The sequence below is a fragment of the Taudactylus pleione genome, unplaced genomic scaffold (assembly GCF_031769625.1).
Source record: "Taudactylus pleione unplaced genomic scaffold, aTauple2 ptg000652l, whole genome shotgun sequence".
Classification (NCBI taxonomy): domain Eukaryota; kingdom Metazoa; phylum Chordata; class Amphibia; order Anura; family Myobatrachidae; genus Taudactylus; species Taudactylus pleione.
In genome coordinates, this window is record NW_028285054.1 from 1,369,428 (window position 1) to 1,385,552 (window position 16,125).

Here is a 16,125-nt window from a genome sequence, read left to right on the forward strand (position 1 = left end):
CTGGTTTTAACAGGAAAGGATGGCCGGCCTATGGCCATATGTTGGCTGGACGGCCTCGTATGTCTTCTTCAGGGGCCTACCCATGGGTAGGCCTTTCTGTTGTTGCTGCTTGTTTTTTTTCTCGGGCCATGTAACCCTCGTGGGTGGCTCGCGGTGGCACCTTGGCTGGTTTGCCTTGCTAGGTGGCCACCTGGTCTTCTGTCTACACCTTTTTAAGGTTCTAGGCATTGTTTTCCTTTGCCTCTCAGGATGCTTCCTTTTTGGCGGCGGATTCTCCTCTCAGCACAGGAGCGTCCCCTCCCTTGGTTGAACTGCTTTGGGACATCCCCAAGGTCAACCCTGTGGACCCCCTATGGACCCTGAAGTAGAAAACAAGAGATATGGTAAGAACTTACCTTTGTTATCTCTGTTTCTACGAAGTCCATAGGGTCCACAGGGCGCCCGCCCTGACGCACCTGGCTTCAAATGGGCTGTGTGACTGGTCACCGGTTTTCCGTCTCCCATTTCTGTGAGTATGGTTATCGAGTGTTCCAGTTTTCTCTCTTTTTTTCTCCTCCTCCGGCCTTTGGCTACTTACAAACTGAGGTGCCTCTGGCTGGGGGTGGGGTTATAGGGAGAGTGGACCCAAGTGCATCCTGGGAGCTAAAAGCTTTAACTGCGTGGTGCCCGGATTTGGTTCCCAACCTATACCCCAAGGTCAACCCTGTGGACCCTATGGACTTCGTAGAAACAGAGATAACAAAGGTAAGTTCTTACCATATCTCTTGTTTTTCTACTAAACATTGTAGTGATGTTTATTTGTACAAAAAGAAACTCCAGATATTTTTATGACATAACAGGTTCTTATGAGTGTTTATAGTCGCTGTAAAAGTTTAATATGACAAGCTAGCTTCTTTTGTTCATTACTTTAAGAAAAATCAACAATTATAGGTGGTGTATTGAAAGAAATGAGCTGTAGTGTAATGGGGCCTAAAATTAGTTGTATGGCCCTTTCAATACTGCAGTTATCTAACCATTATAACCAGTATTGGCATCCTGGTTTAGTGATGAAGATCATCGCTCAGCGGATGGCTAAACTTTAAACATGGCAAGCTTGCTGGTATTTCCAGGTAATGAGGTAGGTCTGGTTAAAGATACCACAGAAGTCCCTATAGTGCAAGTGCTGCTGACAAGGTAAGTCATTGACGCACTTTGCTGCTCCTGCTGGCAGATTTCTGCCAGCAACACTTGGACTATAAAGGACTTCTGTATCTTCAACAGGACCTACCTCCTTACCTGCAAAAATCAGCAAATTTGACATGTCAAAAGGGGAGCCATCCACCATGCATTATATATTTAACCAACAGTGCTAGAGGAAGTGTTCTGCAGATAAAGGTGAAGGGTGTTCGTGTAGTAAATTGACATGAGGACTCCCTGGTGTACATGCAGAGACTCACAATTGGCAGGAAAGGCAAGTTTGGTTTCTGAAGCAGGATCAGGTTGGAATAGAAGCGAAGACCTTCCTGAGCTTTCAGGACTTTGACAATTACTCCTGACTGCAGTGATGACTGACAGGCCCCTTGAAAGGCCCAAGCGCCTGATCCCTCATTTGGAAGCGGCGTGGTAAAGTGTTGGGGGTGCTCTGTCCATTTCTAAGCTGCCGTATTAGCACGAGCAGTTTCTGAGACTGGCTGATGAGATAAGCCCCTACGGTGTCTGGGAGCCCCTGCGGCAACTAAAATAGGATTTGACGGCCACATTTTGAATGGATGCTGGATCTTAAAACAATATTACTCAATATATACACCTGCTTGTAAAAAGGCCAAATTCATGGGAGGTGGCGAATCAATAGTTTGAGCAGGTAAGTGTCAGTGCCTGATGGAGCAGTTTAATTGTTGCTACGTTAGAGCGCAAACAGCGGGCATTTCAGCTCATCCACTTCTAAGGAAGCAAGCAGAAAACAAGAGATATGGTAAGAACTTACCTTTGTTATCTCTGTTTCTACGAAGTCCTTAAGGTCCACAGGGATACCTTGGGGTACAGTTAAACTCTTCATCCCAGGATGCACCGGGCCCCCTCCAATACCCCGCCCCGAGGCCAAGACACCTCAGTTTTAGTATCAAGCCATAGGCCGGAGGAGGAGAAAAAGGAAGAAGAAAGTCTGGAACACACAAGATTCACATTCTCACAGAAAAGGAGACAGAAACTGGCGACCAGAACAACATCCTACAGAGGCACAGGGCGGGCGCCCTATGGACCCTAAGGACTTCGTAGAAACAGATATAACAAAGGTAAGTTCTTACCATCTCTCGTTTTCTACTCCAGGGTCCTTAGGGATCCACAGGGATACCTTGGGGATGTCCCAAAGCAGTATCCTTCAAGGGAGGGGACGCTCCTGTGCAGAGAGGAGAACCCGCCGCCCGAAGCATCCTGAGAAGCAAAAGTGTCAAATGCGTAATGCCTGACAAACGTATGGACAGAGTCCACGAAGCAGACTTGCAAACCTGAACAGCCGAGGCGCCATGGCGAGCTGCCCACGAAGGACCCACAGACCTCGTAGAATGAGCCTTCACAGAGGGTGGCACTGGAAGACCCTCATGAGCGTAAGCCTCAGAGATCGCCATGCAAATCCACCATGCCAAAGTCTGCTTATTGGCAGGCCAACCCCTCTTATGAAATCCATACAGGACAACTAGAGTCCGATTTTCTTAAGGAACTGGTACGGTCCACATAAATCCACAGAGCCCGTACCACATCCAAAGAGGCCTCACCAGCCGAGAGATCCAATGAATTAAAGGCTGGGACCACAATTTCCTCGTTAATGTGGAAACTAGACACCACCTTAGGAAGGAAATCAGGGCGGATCCGAAGTACCGCCCTGTCTGAATGAAAAGTCAGAAAGGGGGGACGACAGGAGAGAGCCCCCAAATCCGACAGCCTTCTGGCCGAAGCAATAGCCAGAAGGCACACTGTCTTTGTCGTAAGCAATTTCAAATCTACGGAACCCAAAAGTTCTAATGGAGGACCCTGGAGCGCCCACAGGACCACAGCCAAATCCCAAGGAGCCACCGGAGGGACATAAGGAGGCTGGATGTGAAGGACACCCTGCAAAAAGGTACGGCTATCAGACAGCGTAGCAATCCTACGCTGAAACCAAACCGACAGGGCAGAAACATGCACCTTCAGTGAGGCGAGGCGTAGACTGAGATCCAAGCTCTTACAGCACTTTATTTCCATTTTTTGTAACATCTACGTATCAAGCTTACAATAATCTAAATTGACTGTTAATAATTACTGAGATCTATCACCAATGATTCAGTTAAGCCTATATATTTTTGGGTGCATTGCACTATTTCTGGAATTCACTGTGATAACTACCATCTTATGATGCCGTTTGCCTATTGTGGGATTCTACATATTTATCTATTATAGGGGCATATCAGATTAGACAGCTGGATCTGCTTAAAAGGCATTTAGTATATCAGTGTACATTTTTCTGTTCTGTTTTATGTAAATTTTTGACATATGTTTTTTATGTGGGATTTTTATATTATATGTACCCACACTATTGAGTAAACCGTGAATGTTATTTGTGGTCAGCGCTCCTATATGTGTTTTTCTTTCAAGATCCAAGCACGCCTGTAGGAAAGCCAGCACTCTGGATATCTGAAACTCCTGAGGATCATATCCTCTAGGGCGACACCACTCAAAATAAGTGTGCCACACCCTGTGGTAAATTCTAGCCGAAGCCGGTTTCCTAGCTTGGAGCATTGTATCTACCACAGATCTGGAGAAACCCTTAGACCTTAAGAGGGAAGTCTCAAGAGCCCGCCGTCAAAGACAAGACGACTCAGGTCCGGGTAAAGACAGGGACCCTGAGAAAACAAGTCCGAACGTTGAGGCAACAGCAGTGGAGTGTCGATTGAGAGACACAGAAGATCCGAGTACCAATGCTGTCTGGGCCAAGCAAATATGGCTGACAGAAGGAAAGCAGGCAGACAGCGCTAGCACTAGGTCACACACCAATGCAGAAAAAAAAAAAAAAAATTTACCTGCACAATCGCGCTAGCTTCTACTAACCGGACCTAAAGTCTGGTAGGAAATAGCGCCTGCATACACCGACCGATGCACACAATAAAACGGCCGCCAAGAGAAGCAGAGGAGGCGGGCCGGTGGGAGAACCGTTGTCTCAGCCCGCCAACCTCAGAGCAGAAGGTGCCGAGCAGCAGGGTGAGGGGCCTCCTGCACTAGACAGGGAAAGCGCCCTCCTTGGCAGTCGTTTAACCCCAGGGATGCTGGAGCGTGTCCGGAACGCTCCAGCCCCCTATCCCTGGTGGTCCAGTGGCAACGCAGGTTTTAGAACCTGGCTCCACTTATGCTGCCGTCCCGAGGGATCCCCCAGCCCTGGTGACCATGGACTGTGATTCAGCGGGCACCTAGCACAGACGCCCGCTGACTTACCTTGATACCCCCCGTGCGTCCGGCCACAGTCCCAGAGCCCCACGGGGTTCCACTAGCTGGAGCCCCCCAAGCTCCCCGGATCCGTACCGTGGTCGGCGCCGGAGGGGTGTCGGAGGGATAGCACGGACGTCCGCTGGACTGTCCGTGCTTCAGCTCTTGAAGATTTCCCCCTGCGCGATGACCCAGCTCTGGCCGGGCACCTACTGAAAACTGAGGTGCCTTGGCCTGGGGGCGGGGTATAGGAGGGGGCCCGGTGCATCCTGGGATGAAGAGTTTAACTGTGTGGTGCCCATGGACAAAACCCATACCTAAACCCCAAGGTGTCCCTGTGGACCCTAAGGACCCTGGAGTAAAAAAATTATGAAAAGTCCATGGTTTTGGCCTTTCGAGCGAACTAACCAGGAGTTTAGACGGGATTAACCGTAATAAGCTGCTAAACCCTTTCTAATTGAGCGCGACAAGTGCAATAACTGGTGCCCAAAACAATTGAATTGTTACATTAAGCACCCAATAATTATTGCTGCACCCAAATATTGAATCACCCCGATGCAGTCATAAAAAAAAAAAAAAGTTGAAACTATACAATTTTAACACAGTAAATTAAAAAAAAAATTTTTTTTACATATCCACATTTTTTAAATGTAGTCGACAGGTCAGCCTTAAAGGTTTAGTTGTCAACCTTGTTTTCATAATTACAGTCAATGCAGAGCATTTATGTTCTTCAAGTTTAATTAATTTTAACCAAAATCAATTTATTTTGCTTAAATGTTTATTTTTTTCAACATTTGAACGATTTTTAAAAATTGCAGAGGTTGGCTTTTACAAACTTTAAGAAAATCTAAATCCAGTTTTGCTTTCCTTTTGCATTGCCTTCACCTCCCCATTAATCCTTCCGGCATTTCTTATTGTCTTTTCTGAAATGTCAGTAGAGTGGTGACCTTTTGAAACAGGTATTTTTTTTTCCCAGTGCTCAGATACCCTTGGAGAACAAAATGACTCGCCTAATTTGTTTAAGCTCCTATTCTGGTTTTTCTGCTATACAAAAAACTTTTTGCAGTCATTTACAAGTATTATTGGGGTAATAGTTTGCTTTCTTTACACATGGTGTGGCTTGTTTTGTTGTAACTAATCCAATAATTTAATGAAACAAAAATAATTGGATTTTTTATTTCAAAGTGTGGTGAGAGAGGAGCTTATTTTTATATATGTGCAATATTTTGTATATTTATTTTTTTTTTCATTGTTTTTTTTTCTTTACTGAGATTTTATACGAAAAAACAATGAAAAAAAAACTAAAAAGGACATGGGGAGGGAAGCGTACAGAAGAGTTGGGAAAATGGGTACTAAATATAATGCACATATCAATAATCATAATGATTAAACATATATGGCCTGATATATGCTGCTGTCCCTTTTTAACAGCAGCCGCAATCATAGGTTTCTATGGGGGATGCAATGTGGTCATATTTATTAATTTCCAAAACGCGAAGCATTCCAGAGCTTGGCTAACGGCATCTAAAAGATTGTGTTGTGCTGCTGTAGCCTACGGGCTACACAGAGCAAAACCAACTGAGAGTTCCTGAAGGAACACTACGATAATGGCCGCTTCGCATCGGTGGTACGTAGACCACGCTTTACTGTTGGCACGACACAGGACTGATGGTAGCGCTCACCATTCCTTCTTTAGACAAGCGTTTTTTCAGATGCCCCAAACAATGTGTAAAGGGGATTCAGAGAAAATAACTTATACCCCAATCCTCAGCAGTCCAAACCCTGTACCTTTTGCAGAATATCAGTCTGTCCCTGATGTTTTTACTGGAGAGAAGTGGCTTATTTGCTGCCCTTCTTGACACCACGCCATCCTCCAAAAGTCTTCGTACTGTGTCATGCCAACAATAAAACATCCTGAGACCATTCATGTGTGGGGTTGCTTCTCAACCAAGAAAGTGGGATCACTCACAATTTTGCCTAAGAACACAGCCATGAATAAAGAATGATACCAAAACATCCTCCAAGAGCAACTTCTTCCAACCATCCAAGAACAGTTGGGTGAGGAACAATGCCTTTTCTAGCATAATGGAGCACCTTGCCATAAGGCAAAAGTGATAACTAAGTGGCTCGGGGAACAAAACATCAAAATTTTGGTTCCATGGGCAGGAAACTCCCCAGACCTTAATCCCATTGAGAACTTGTGGCCAATCCTCAAGAGGCAGGTGGACAAACAAAAACCCACAAATTCTGACAAACTCCAAGCATTGATTAGGTAAGAATGGGCAGCCATCAGTCAGTATGTGGGCCCAGTTGAGTGACAGCATGCCAGGGCGAATTGCAGAGGTCTTGAAAAAAGAAGGGTCATCACTGCAAATATTGGCTCTTTGCATAAACTTAATGTAATTGTCAATAAAAGCCTTTGACACTTGTGAAATGCTTGTAATTTTCCTTCAGTATACCATAGTAACATCTGACAAAAAGGTCTAAAAACAATGAAGCAGCAAACTTTGTGAAAACCAATACTTGTGTCCTTCTCAAAAGTTTTGGCCATGGCTGCATAGCATCATGAACTGCAGTAAATCTAATTCTAAAAGTCTACTACCCATTAAAATGAAACCAGTATATTACAATTAGCTTAACAGTTTTCACTTCATACGTAAAACACTGAACAAAACACTGAACAAAACACTGAACAAAACACTGAACAAAACACTGAACAAAACACTGAACAAAACACTGAACAAAACACTGAACAAAACACTGAACAAAACACTGAACAAAACACTGAACAAAACACTGAACAAAACACTGAACAAAACACTGAACAAAACACTGAACAAAACACTGAACAAAACACTGAACAAAACACTGAACAAAACACTGAACAAAGTGATGATTTCATAAAGAGTCTGCTATGAATGAAGGTACTTACATCATCAATAAAAATGTGCGTGTACTCAGCCAAGCTCTTGGCACCTACTATTTTCTGCAAAAGAACGCCTGTCGTCACATAAATCAAATGCGTGTCGGCTGTTGCTTTTTTCTCCAGCCCCACCTGTAAGATAAAAATATTTACAAGAAACATTCATGTCAGACTCCAGTTTTTGAAAACCACCTCCCCCTCATTACCACCACTGACCTAGGGGGGGACCTTTAAAAACTGGTGTTAGGAAGCATAAGCAGCAACAGTAAGGTGCAATTTTCTTTAATATGAAAAACAAAAACCCACACAAACCTACATTGAAGTTTGTGCCCCATTAATAAAACAAATCCATTTACAAGAGACTCAAAGTAAATTTTCTTAAATTAAAACACTGTCCCTACCTGATAGCCCACTAACCCGCTCAGTGGCCAGTTTCTCTCCTTGCTGATCCATGTGGCAATGCTGCATGCAGCGATCTTCCTGGGCTGCGTCACCACAATGTTACAGTACGTAGCGTGCTGCATGTGGTAATCCAGGATATACTGGGGCAGTTGTGTACTTTTCCCGCTGCCCGTGGCACCATGTATAACCAGAACCGAATTGTTATCAATTAGAGTAATCAACTGTAAATATAAGCAAGAAAATGATCTTAAAGCTGTATAAAGGTTTTCATTTACAGAGCTCCTGTAATAATCAGGCACATGAACCTAATTCAGTTAATATATGGAATGGGTTTTAAGACGTATCAACTCTGTACTACAAACAGGCACACCCTCTGAAGATTCTAGGCAGCGCTGCAGAGACAATAAAGAGCAATAGTATAGAAAGGATAGATAGGACAGATAACTATATAGCGTTATCTATCCTAAGTATCATGAAAAAAAACTTGTGCTTGGTCTACACAAACAAGTGCCACATCAGCGAGGTAAAATACGAACAACAATAGTTTAAGATTTACTAATGGTTTCCAACAGACTAGTTAATTCGCTCTGAGGGTTTAGTGTATATAGTTAACATGTATAAGCATTTTGCAATATTTTTTTGCCTGGCTAATGTTAAAGGAGTTGCCAAGTATTTAATTCCTGTAATGCTCTGCCCCCATAGGCTGGTGAGCATCACTTATGTACAAGCATGCATGCCAGGAAGTATTTACCGTAGGAGCATTGGATGAGGGGGGGGGATAGTTTTAACATTTCGGGGGATACCCTATTAGCCGCAATGACTTGTCGCACAACGATAATTTCACTTATCGCGTCTGTGCGCACTCGCAATCCAATTGTAAAAGCCACGATGCAACATTATCGCAAATAATTCTTCCTGGATTTACCCACTATAAGTATAGGTGAAACTGGTGAAATCTGCCTGTACCCCTCAAAAAAGGGCAAACTGATATAGGATAACAGTATAGAAGTTAGTCAGTGGCCATAATAAAAGTATTTGGAGTTGTTAAATTGTGTCAAACGGCCGTTATATGCAATCTTCTAAAATAGTCAAACAATTATATTTTTGGTAAAATAAATCTTTACTTAAATTGGGGGGTGCATAAAAATGCCTATTATATTTATGTCATTTAAAGACACTTAAAAATACACCTTACACCCACCTGCAATCTTAAAAATACCTGTCCCATTCATATAGCACCCCATGTACCTGTCCAACATCAATTAACCCATTCCGACACTTAAAAGTTTAATAACCCAAAAACAACATGTCATTATTGGCCAAATTAAGGCAACTAAAAAAATTTTTGTGCCCAGTCATTAAGGAGGGTGTCCCAGTAGTTCTGAACCAAGTTCCGACATTTTTACCTAAAAATATGGATTTTCCCCAACTTTTCACCTTCTTAGGAGATAAAACGAATTCACGAAAAATCTATGGAGGATTCGCACTCGCGAAATCCGCAGCCAATAAGAACTTAGTTTGCGCAAAAATCTGCTTATCGCAGCTAATAAGATATTCCTCTTACTCTTTACTAGAATTCACTAAAAATCAGGATTTTGGTACTTACCGATAAAGCCCTTTGTCCGATTCCACAGGGGACACTGGAGTCTCAGTACAATGGGGTATAGAAGTGGGTTAACCGGGAGCTGGCACTTTAATAAATTTGAATAGTAGCTATCTCCTCCCCCTCTATACCCCCCTACAGGTCAGTCTAAATAAACTGTGCCCGAGGGGAGCTGGAATAAAAGGAGATAAAAAAGCTACAGCATTCATGTACAAAGAAGTAAATGGTGTTATAAAAGAAACAATAACATCCGAATCAGACCCTGGATCAAAAAAACCATCTGAACCTGGAAAACAACAACTTATGCAGGTAGAACAGCGCAGGGTGGGTGTCCAGTGTCCCCTGTGGAATCGGAGAAAGGGATTTATCGGTAAGTACCAAAATCCTGATTTCTCCTTCATCCACTAGGGGACACTGGAGTCTCAGTACAATGGGGACGTCCCAGAGCTCACATCCCGGGTGGGAGAGCGCTGAGAACCCTGCAAAACTGCACGGCCAAACTCTGAAGAGGTCGCAAAAGTATCAAAATGATAAACTTTTAAAAGTAAGCCTGCCTGACCAAGAGGTCGCTCGACAAAGATGGTTTAAAGAGGCCCCACGAGCAGCTGTACCAAGATGGACCTACCGAGCGCGTTGAATGCACCGTAACGGAAAAAGGTGGTTGGCTTGAAGCCGCCATATAAGTCTGTCTGATAGCCAGACAAAATCATCTTGAATGGTTTGTTTTGAATCCGGCCAACCTGGTCGCGCCGCATCAAACCGAACAAAAAGTGCATCCGACTCTCGGAGAGGAGCAGTTCTGTTGACATGAATCCAGAGTGCTCTGACAACATCTAAGGATTTAGAGGTTGAATACTCGTCCTTGAACAATGGGACCACAATTGGTTGGTTTATCTGAAAAGCAGATAGAACCTTAGGAAGAAACGACATCTGCGTACGCCACTCCGTCCTATCCTCATGGAAAATGAGATAAAGTGGACAACAGGATAGAGCCCCCAACTCCGACACGCGCCTCGCTGAAGTGAGCACCAAAGAACAACCTTCCAGGTTAAATGCCTTATCTGTACCCTCTGTAACGAGCTCAAAGGTATCAGACTGGAGAAAAACCAGGACCAAATCCAAGACCCATGGTGCCGTAGGAGGCACAAAAGAAGGCTTAATTCTGTCTACTCCCAGTAAAAAGGTCTGGATATCCGACAATAAGGCTAATTTTCTTTGAAAGAAAATGGACAGCGCAGACACCTGTACCTTTAAGGAACCAAGACAAAGGCCTGCTGATAAAGTGGCCTGAAGAAAAAGAAGGAGGCGTGCAATCTTAAATTCTGACGGAGATGAACTGCGGCGTTCACACCAAGCTACATACATTTTCCATATACTATAGTAATGTTTAGACGTAACCTCCTTCCGAGCCCGAATCCCGGTATGAATCACACTGGACGGGATACCCTTCTTCCTGAGGATGGCCCTTTCAATAGCCACTCCATTAAACGAAAGCGCCTTAAGTCCTGATAAATATACGGACCCTGAAGAAGGGGATCTGCCTGTAGAGGAAGCGGCCACGGCTCGTCTATCAACAGACTCCATCTGTGGGAGTACCACGCTCATCTAGGCCAATCTGGAGCTACTAGTAGCACTCTGACATTTTTTAATTTAGTTTTTTTCCTTTCGCTTGATTCTCTGAAGCACTCGAGGGATGAGCGGAAAAGGAGTGAACAGAAACACTTAGTGAACGGCCACGGTGTTGTCAGTGCATCCATTGCAGCAGCCTGCGGGTCCCTTACTCAAGAGCAGTAAACTGGCAATTGGTTGTTCAATTTTGCCTCCATGAGGTCGGCCTGAGGTCGAACCCAATGCAGAGTCAGTTGGAGAAATACTTATGGATTGAGTAACAATTCTTCCGGATGAATGTCCTGCCGACTGAGGTACTCTGCCTCCCAATTTCCTACTCCTGGGATGAGAATCGCAGAAATAGCCACTGTAAAATTCTCTGCCCAAAGCAGAATTCGGCTAACCTCCCACAGGGCAGATCAATCTCTTGGTGCCGCCTTGCCTGTTTATGTATGCCACCGGCTTGCACTCTGATTGCATGGCCCTTCAACAGGGCTGTGCAATCTGAAGAGCATATAACACGGTCTTTAACACAGAATCTTCATGGGCCGTTCTGCCTCCGGTTGAGTCCAGCGGCCCTAAAAGTGTCTTCCCTGAGTCACTGCCCCCCATCCTCTCAAGACTGACGTCTGTGGTGAGGAGAATCCTTCTCACATTGCAAACTTCTTGCCTGCCAGTAGGTGTGAGGAATTCGGCCACCAAAGGAGAGATGTTCGAGCCTTGGGTGACAGTGCACTCGCTGGTAAAGAAAATGGTGGGACCCTGACCACTGAGAGAGGAGGTCCAGTTGGAATGGACAGGTAAGGAACTCCCGTCTTGGATGGACTCTAAGGTCGCAAACATATTCCCCAGAGGAGGAATACACAGGAGTACTGGTACCCTGCGATGGCGCAGTATCAAACAACAAGAGATATGGTACGAACTTACCTTTGTTATCTCTGTTTCTACGAAGTCCATAGGGTCCACAGGGTTGACCTTGGGGTATAGCTGGATCTGGATCCATGGGCACCACGCAGTTAAAGCTTTAGCTGCTCCTAGGATGCACTTGGGTCCGTCCTCCTCTATACCCCGCCCCCTAGCCACAGGCACCTCAGTTGGTAAGCAGCCCAGGCCGGAGGAGGAGACTAAACAGAGAGAAGGAAGACAGGAACACACAAGAAACCATACTCACAGAAATGGGAGACGGAAAACCGGTGACCAGCCACACAGCCCATATGAAGCCAGGTGCGTCAGAGCGGGCGCCCTGTGGACCCTATGGACTTCGTAGAAACAGAGATAACAAAGGTAAGTTCTTACCATAGCTCTTGTTTTCTACTTCAGGGTCCATAGGGGTCCACAGGGTTGACCTTGGGGATGTCCCAAAGCAGTTCAACTAAGGGCGGGGACGCTCCTGTGCTGAAAGGAGCACCCGGCGCCCAAAGGATGCTTCCTGAGAGGCGAAGGTGTCAAACGCATAGAACCTCAAAAACGTCTGAATTGAAGACCAAGTGGCCGCCTTACACAGCTGAACATCAGAGGCGCCACGTCTAGCAGCCCAAGAGGGACCCACAGAACGAGTGGAATGAGCCTTAACAGAGGCTGGCACAGGTAAACCCTCCTGTGCATAAGCCTCACAAATAACGGAACGAAGCCAACGGGCTAACGTTTGTTTGTTGGCAGGCCAACCCCTCATGTGAAAACCAAAGAGGATAAACAAGGAATCAGACTTCCTAACCGAAGCCGTCCAGTCCACATAAATTCTAAGCGCCCGGACCACATCTAAGGAAGTCTCACCAGCTGAAAGATCAGGGGACTGAAAAGCTGGCACAACAAGTTCCTGATTAATGTGGAACTTCGAGACCACTTTGGGCAAAAACTCAGGACGAGTGCGGAGCACCGCTCTGTCCTGGTGAAAAATCAGGAAAGAAGGGCGACAGGAAAGCGCCCCCAATTCAGACACCCTCCTGGCCAAAGCAATTGCCAGGAGAAAAACCGTTTTAAATGTCAGCCACTTGAGCTCCACCGACTCAAGAGGCTCAAACGGAGGACCCTGCAGGACCCGTGGAACCACCGTCAAGTCCCAAGGAGCCACAGGAGGCACAAAAGGATGCTGAATCCTGAGAACACCTTGTAAAAAGGTGTGAACACCCGGCAGTATTGCAAACCACACGGACAAGGCGGACACATGAACCTTCAGAGATGCAAGGCGTAAGCCGAGGTCCAGTCCTGATAGAAGAAATTCCAAGATCCTAGAAACTCGGAACACCTGAGGATCATAATGTCTAGACTCACACCACTGAAAGTAAGTGTGCCACACCCTGTGATAAATCCTTGCTGAAGCAGGCTTGCGTGCCCTGAGCATGGTACCAATAACCGAACTGGAGAAGCCCCGAGACCTCAAGACGGCTGTCTCAAGAGCCACGTCGTCAAAGACAGCCGACCCAGATCCGGGTAAAGGCAGGGCCCCTGAGACAACAGGTCCCGACGCTGAGGAAGAAGGTACGGAGATGGAGAGGCTCCTGAGATCGGAGTACCAAGGACGTCTGGGCCACGCCAGAGCTACCAGCACGAGCGTGCCGCCGTCCTGCTTGAATTTCCGCAGAACCCGAGGAAGTAGGGATATCGGAGGAAACAGATACGCCAGGTGAAACGTCCATTTCACCGACAGCGCGTCCACCAGACTTGCGCCTGCGTCTCTTGTCCTTGACCCGTAAACGGGCAACTTGTGATTGTGACGGGAGGCCATCAAGTCCAGCTCCGGCAGTCCCCACCTGTCCACGAGTAGCTGAAACACCTCTGGGTGAAGCGACCATTCCCCGGGATGCACGTTGTGACGGCTGAGGAAGTCCGCTTCCCAATTGAGGACTCCGGGGATGAAGACCGCCGAGATCGCTGGAATGTGACCCTCCGCCCAAGTCAGGATGCGAGACACCTCCGACATCGCTGCCTGACTGCGAGTTCCTCCTTGGTGGTTGATATACGCCACCGTGGTGGCGTTGTCGGACTGCACCTGTACCGCCCTTCTGTGAAGAGCGGGGCCGGCCGACTGCAGGGCCCGGTTTACTGCCCGCAGTTCCAGGATGTTGATGGGAAGAAGTGCTTCTTCCGCAGACCAACGACCCTGGAGAATCAATGAGCCGGTCACTGCCCCCCAACCCCGGAGACTGGCATCCGTCGTGAGCAGGACCCAGTCCGGGACCCAAAAGGGATGCCCCTCGACCAGATGAGCTGTCTGAAGCCACCAAGCCAAAGATTGCCGAACGTCCGGAGACAACACCAGCACCTGAGAGCGGATCCGGTGAGGTAACCCGTTCCATTCCGATAGAATCAGCCCCTGCAGGGGCCAGGAATGGAACTGGGCAAATTCCACCATGTCGAATGTCGACACCACGGACCCCAGAACTCTCATAGCCGAATGGACTGACAGGCGGCAACTGCGTATCCACAGCTGTAGGGAGGCGACCTTCTCCGGAGTCAGGAAGATCCTTTGCTGACGCGAATCCAGCAGGGCTCCCAAATGAACCATCCGCTGTGATGGAATCAGGGAGGACTTTTTCCAATTTATCAACCACCCGTGTGCTTGCAGGCAAGCGATCGTCAGGTGGAGATGTTGAAGCAGTACCTCCGGGGAGCTCGCCAGCAACAGGAGGTCGTCCAGATATGGCAGCAGCCGTACATTCTGGTTCCGAAGATGTGCGGCCATGACCGCCATAATCTTCGTGAACACCCTCGGTGCCGTGGAGAGATCAAAGGGTAGCGCCTGGAACTGATAGTGGTGTTGAAGGATAGCGAACCTCAGATACAGCTGGTGCGAGGTGCTATCGGAACATGGAGGTAGGCGTCCTGGATATCCAGGGACACCATGTAATCCCCCGGTTCCATCGCCAGAATGATGGAACGTAACGTTTCCATCCTGAACTTGGGAACTCTGAGGAATTTGTTCAGAGACTTCAAGTTGAGGATAGGGCGATGAGAACCATTGGGTTTCTGCACCAGAAACAGAGACGAATAATACCCCGTCCCTCATTGTGATTGAGGAACGGGAACAATGACCCCTGCTTTCAGCAAGGACTCTATAGCCTCCTGAATCTGTAATGCCTTGGTCTTGTCCTGAGAAGGACTCGTGCAGAAAAACTGGTGAAGTGGTCTGTGCCGAAAAGACAGGGTGTACCCCCTGGGAGACCACTTCTCGAACCCAGGCATCCGTGGTGGTATTGTGCCAGCACTGGGCAAATCGAAGAAGTCGTTCTCCCACTCTGAGGTCCCCCAGAGGGAGGCCTGTCCCATCAGGCAGCAGGTTTATCTTCCTGCTTGGAAGAAGGGCGCCGAGCACTCCAGGCTTGCTTCTTGGGTTTAGAGGCAGTCTTACTCGCCGACTGTCTCGGGAAGGACTGACCTTTTGCCTTACCCTGAACCCGAAAGGAACGAAAAGCCGAACCCCGAACCTTAGCAGGCAGTGCCGCCGAAGGGAGGAAAGCAGACTTGGATTTAGCCAGGGTATCCACTATTTTGTCCAAGTCCGGACCAAATAGTAATTCCCCATTGAAAGGTAAGGCCTCCAGGCCTTTCTTTGAATCAGAGTCCGCTCTCCAGGACCGCAACCATAAGGATCGGCGGGCAGACACCGCTGCAGCCGATACCCGCGAAGTCAGCAGACTAGCATCCAAAGAGGCTTCCCCAATGTAAGAAGCAGCGTCCCTCATCTGACCCAACAACGCCCTCTGGACATCTGGAGCGTCGTCCGGGAAGGTATCTTCCAATGCATTGGCCCACCCCTCAATGGCCTTGGCCACCCAGGAGATGGCCATGGACGGTCGGGCCACCGCCCCGGAGAGGGAGTAAATAGACTTTAAGCAAGTCTCAACTTTCCTGTCCGTGGGATCCTTCAGCGAGGATATAGACGGTAATGGCAAAGTAGAGCTCCTTATTAAACGGGTGACATGGGAATCCACCGCCGGTGGAGTTTCCCATTTTTTACAATGTGCCTCAGGGAAGGGATAATTAGAAGCCAACCGCTTCTGAGGAAGGAATCTCTTACTGGGCGCCTGCCAAGCTACCGCCATATGATCCGTCAACTGATCCGACAGGGGAAACACCGCAGAAGCCACCTTAGTTTTTTGAAACTAGAATACTTCGACTTAGGAGCCGGTGCCTCATCCTCTATAAGAAGAATGGCTCG

The 16,125-nt window shown here is 47.1% G+C and overlaps 1 protein-coding gene across 2 annotated transcripts in view; it reads right to left on the reverse strand.

The window, feature by feature from the left end:
* The window catches only part of TDRD9 (tudor domain containing 9), a 331,496-nt gene that overhangs the window by 272,330 nt on the left and 43,041 nt on the right, over window positions 1-16,125 (reverse strand). For both annotated transcript variants that reach the window (XM_088455276.1, XM_088455275.1), the window contains exons 4-5: window positions 7,756-7,977; window positions 7,364-7,486 (exon numbers count right to left, since the gene is read on the reverse strand). In XM_088455276.1, coding sequence (XP_088311402.1) covers window positions 7,364-7,486; window positions 7,756-7,977 — 345 coding nt within the window. The remainder of the gene's footprint in view (window positions 1-7,363; window positions 7,487-7,755; window positions 7,978-16,125) is intronic.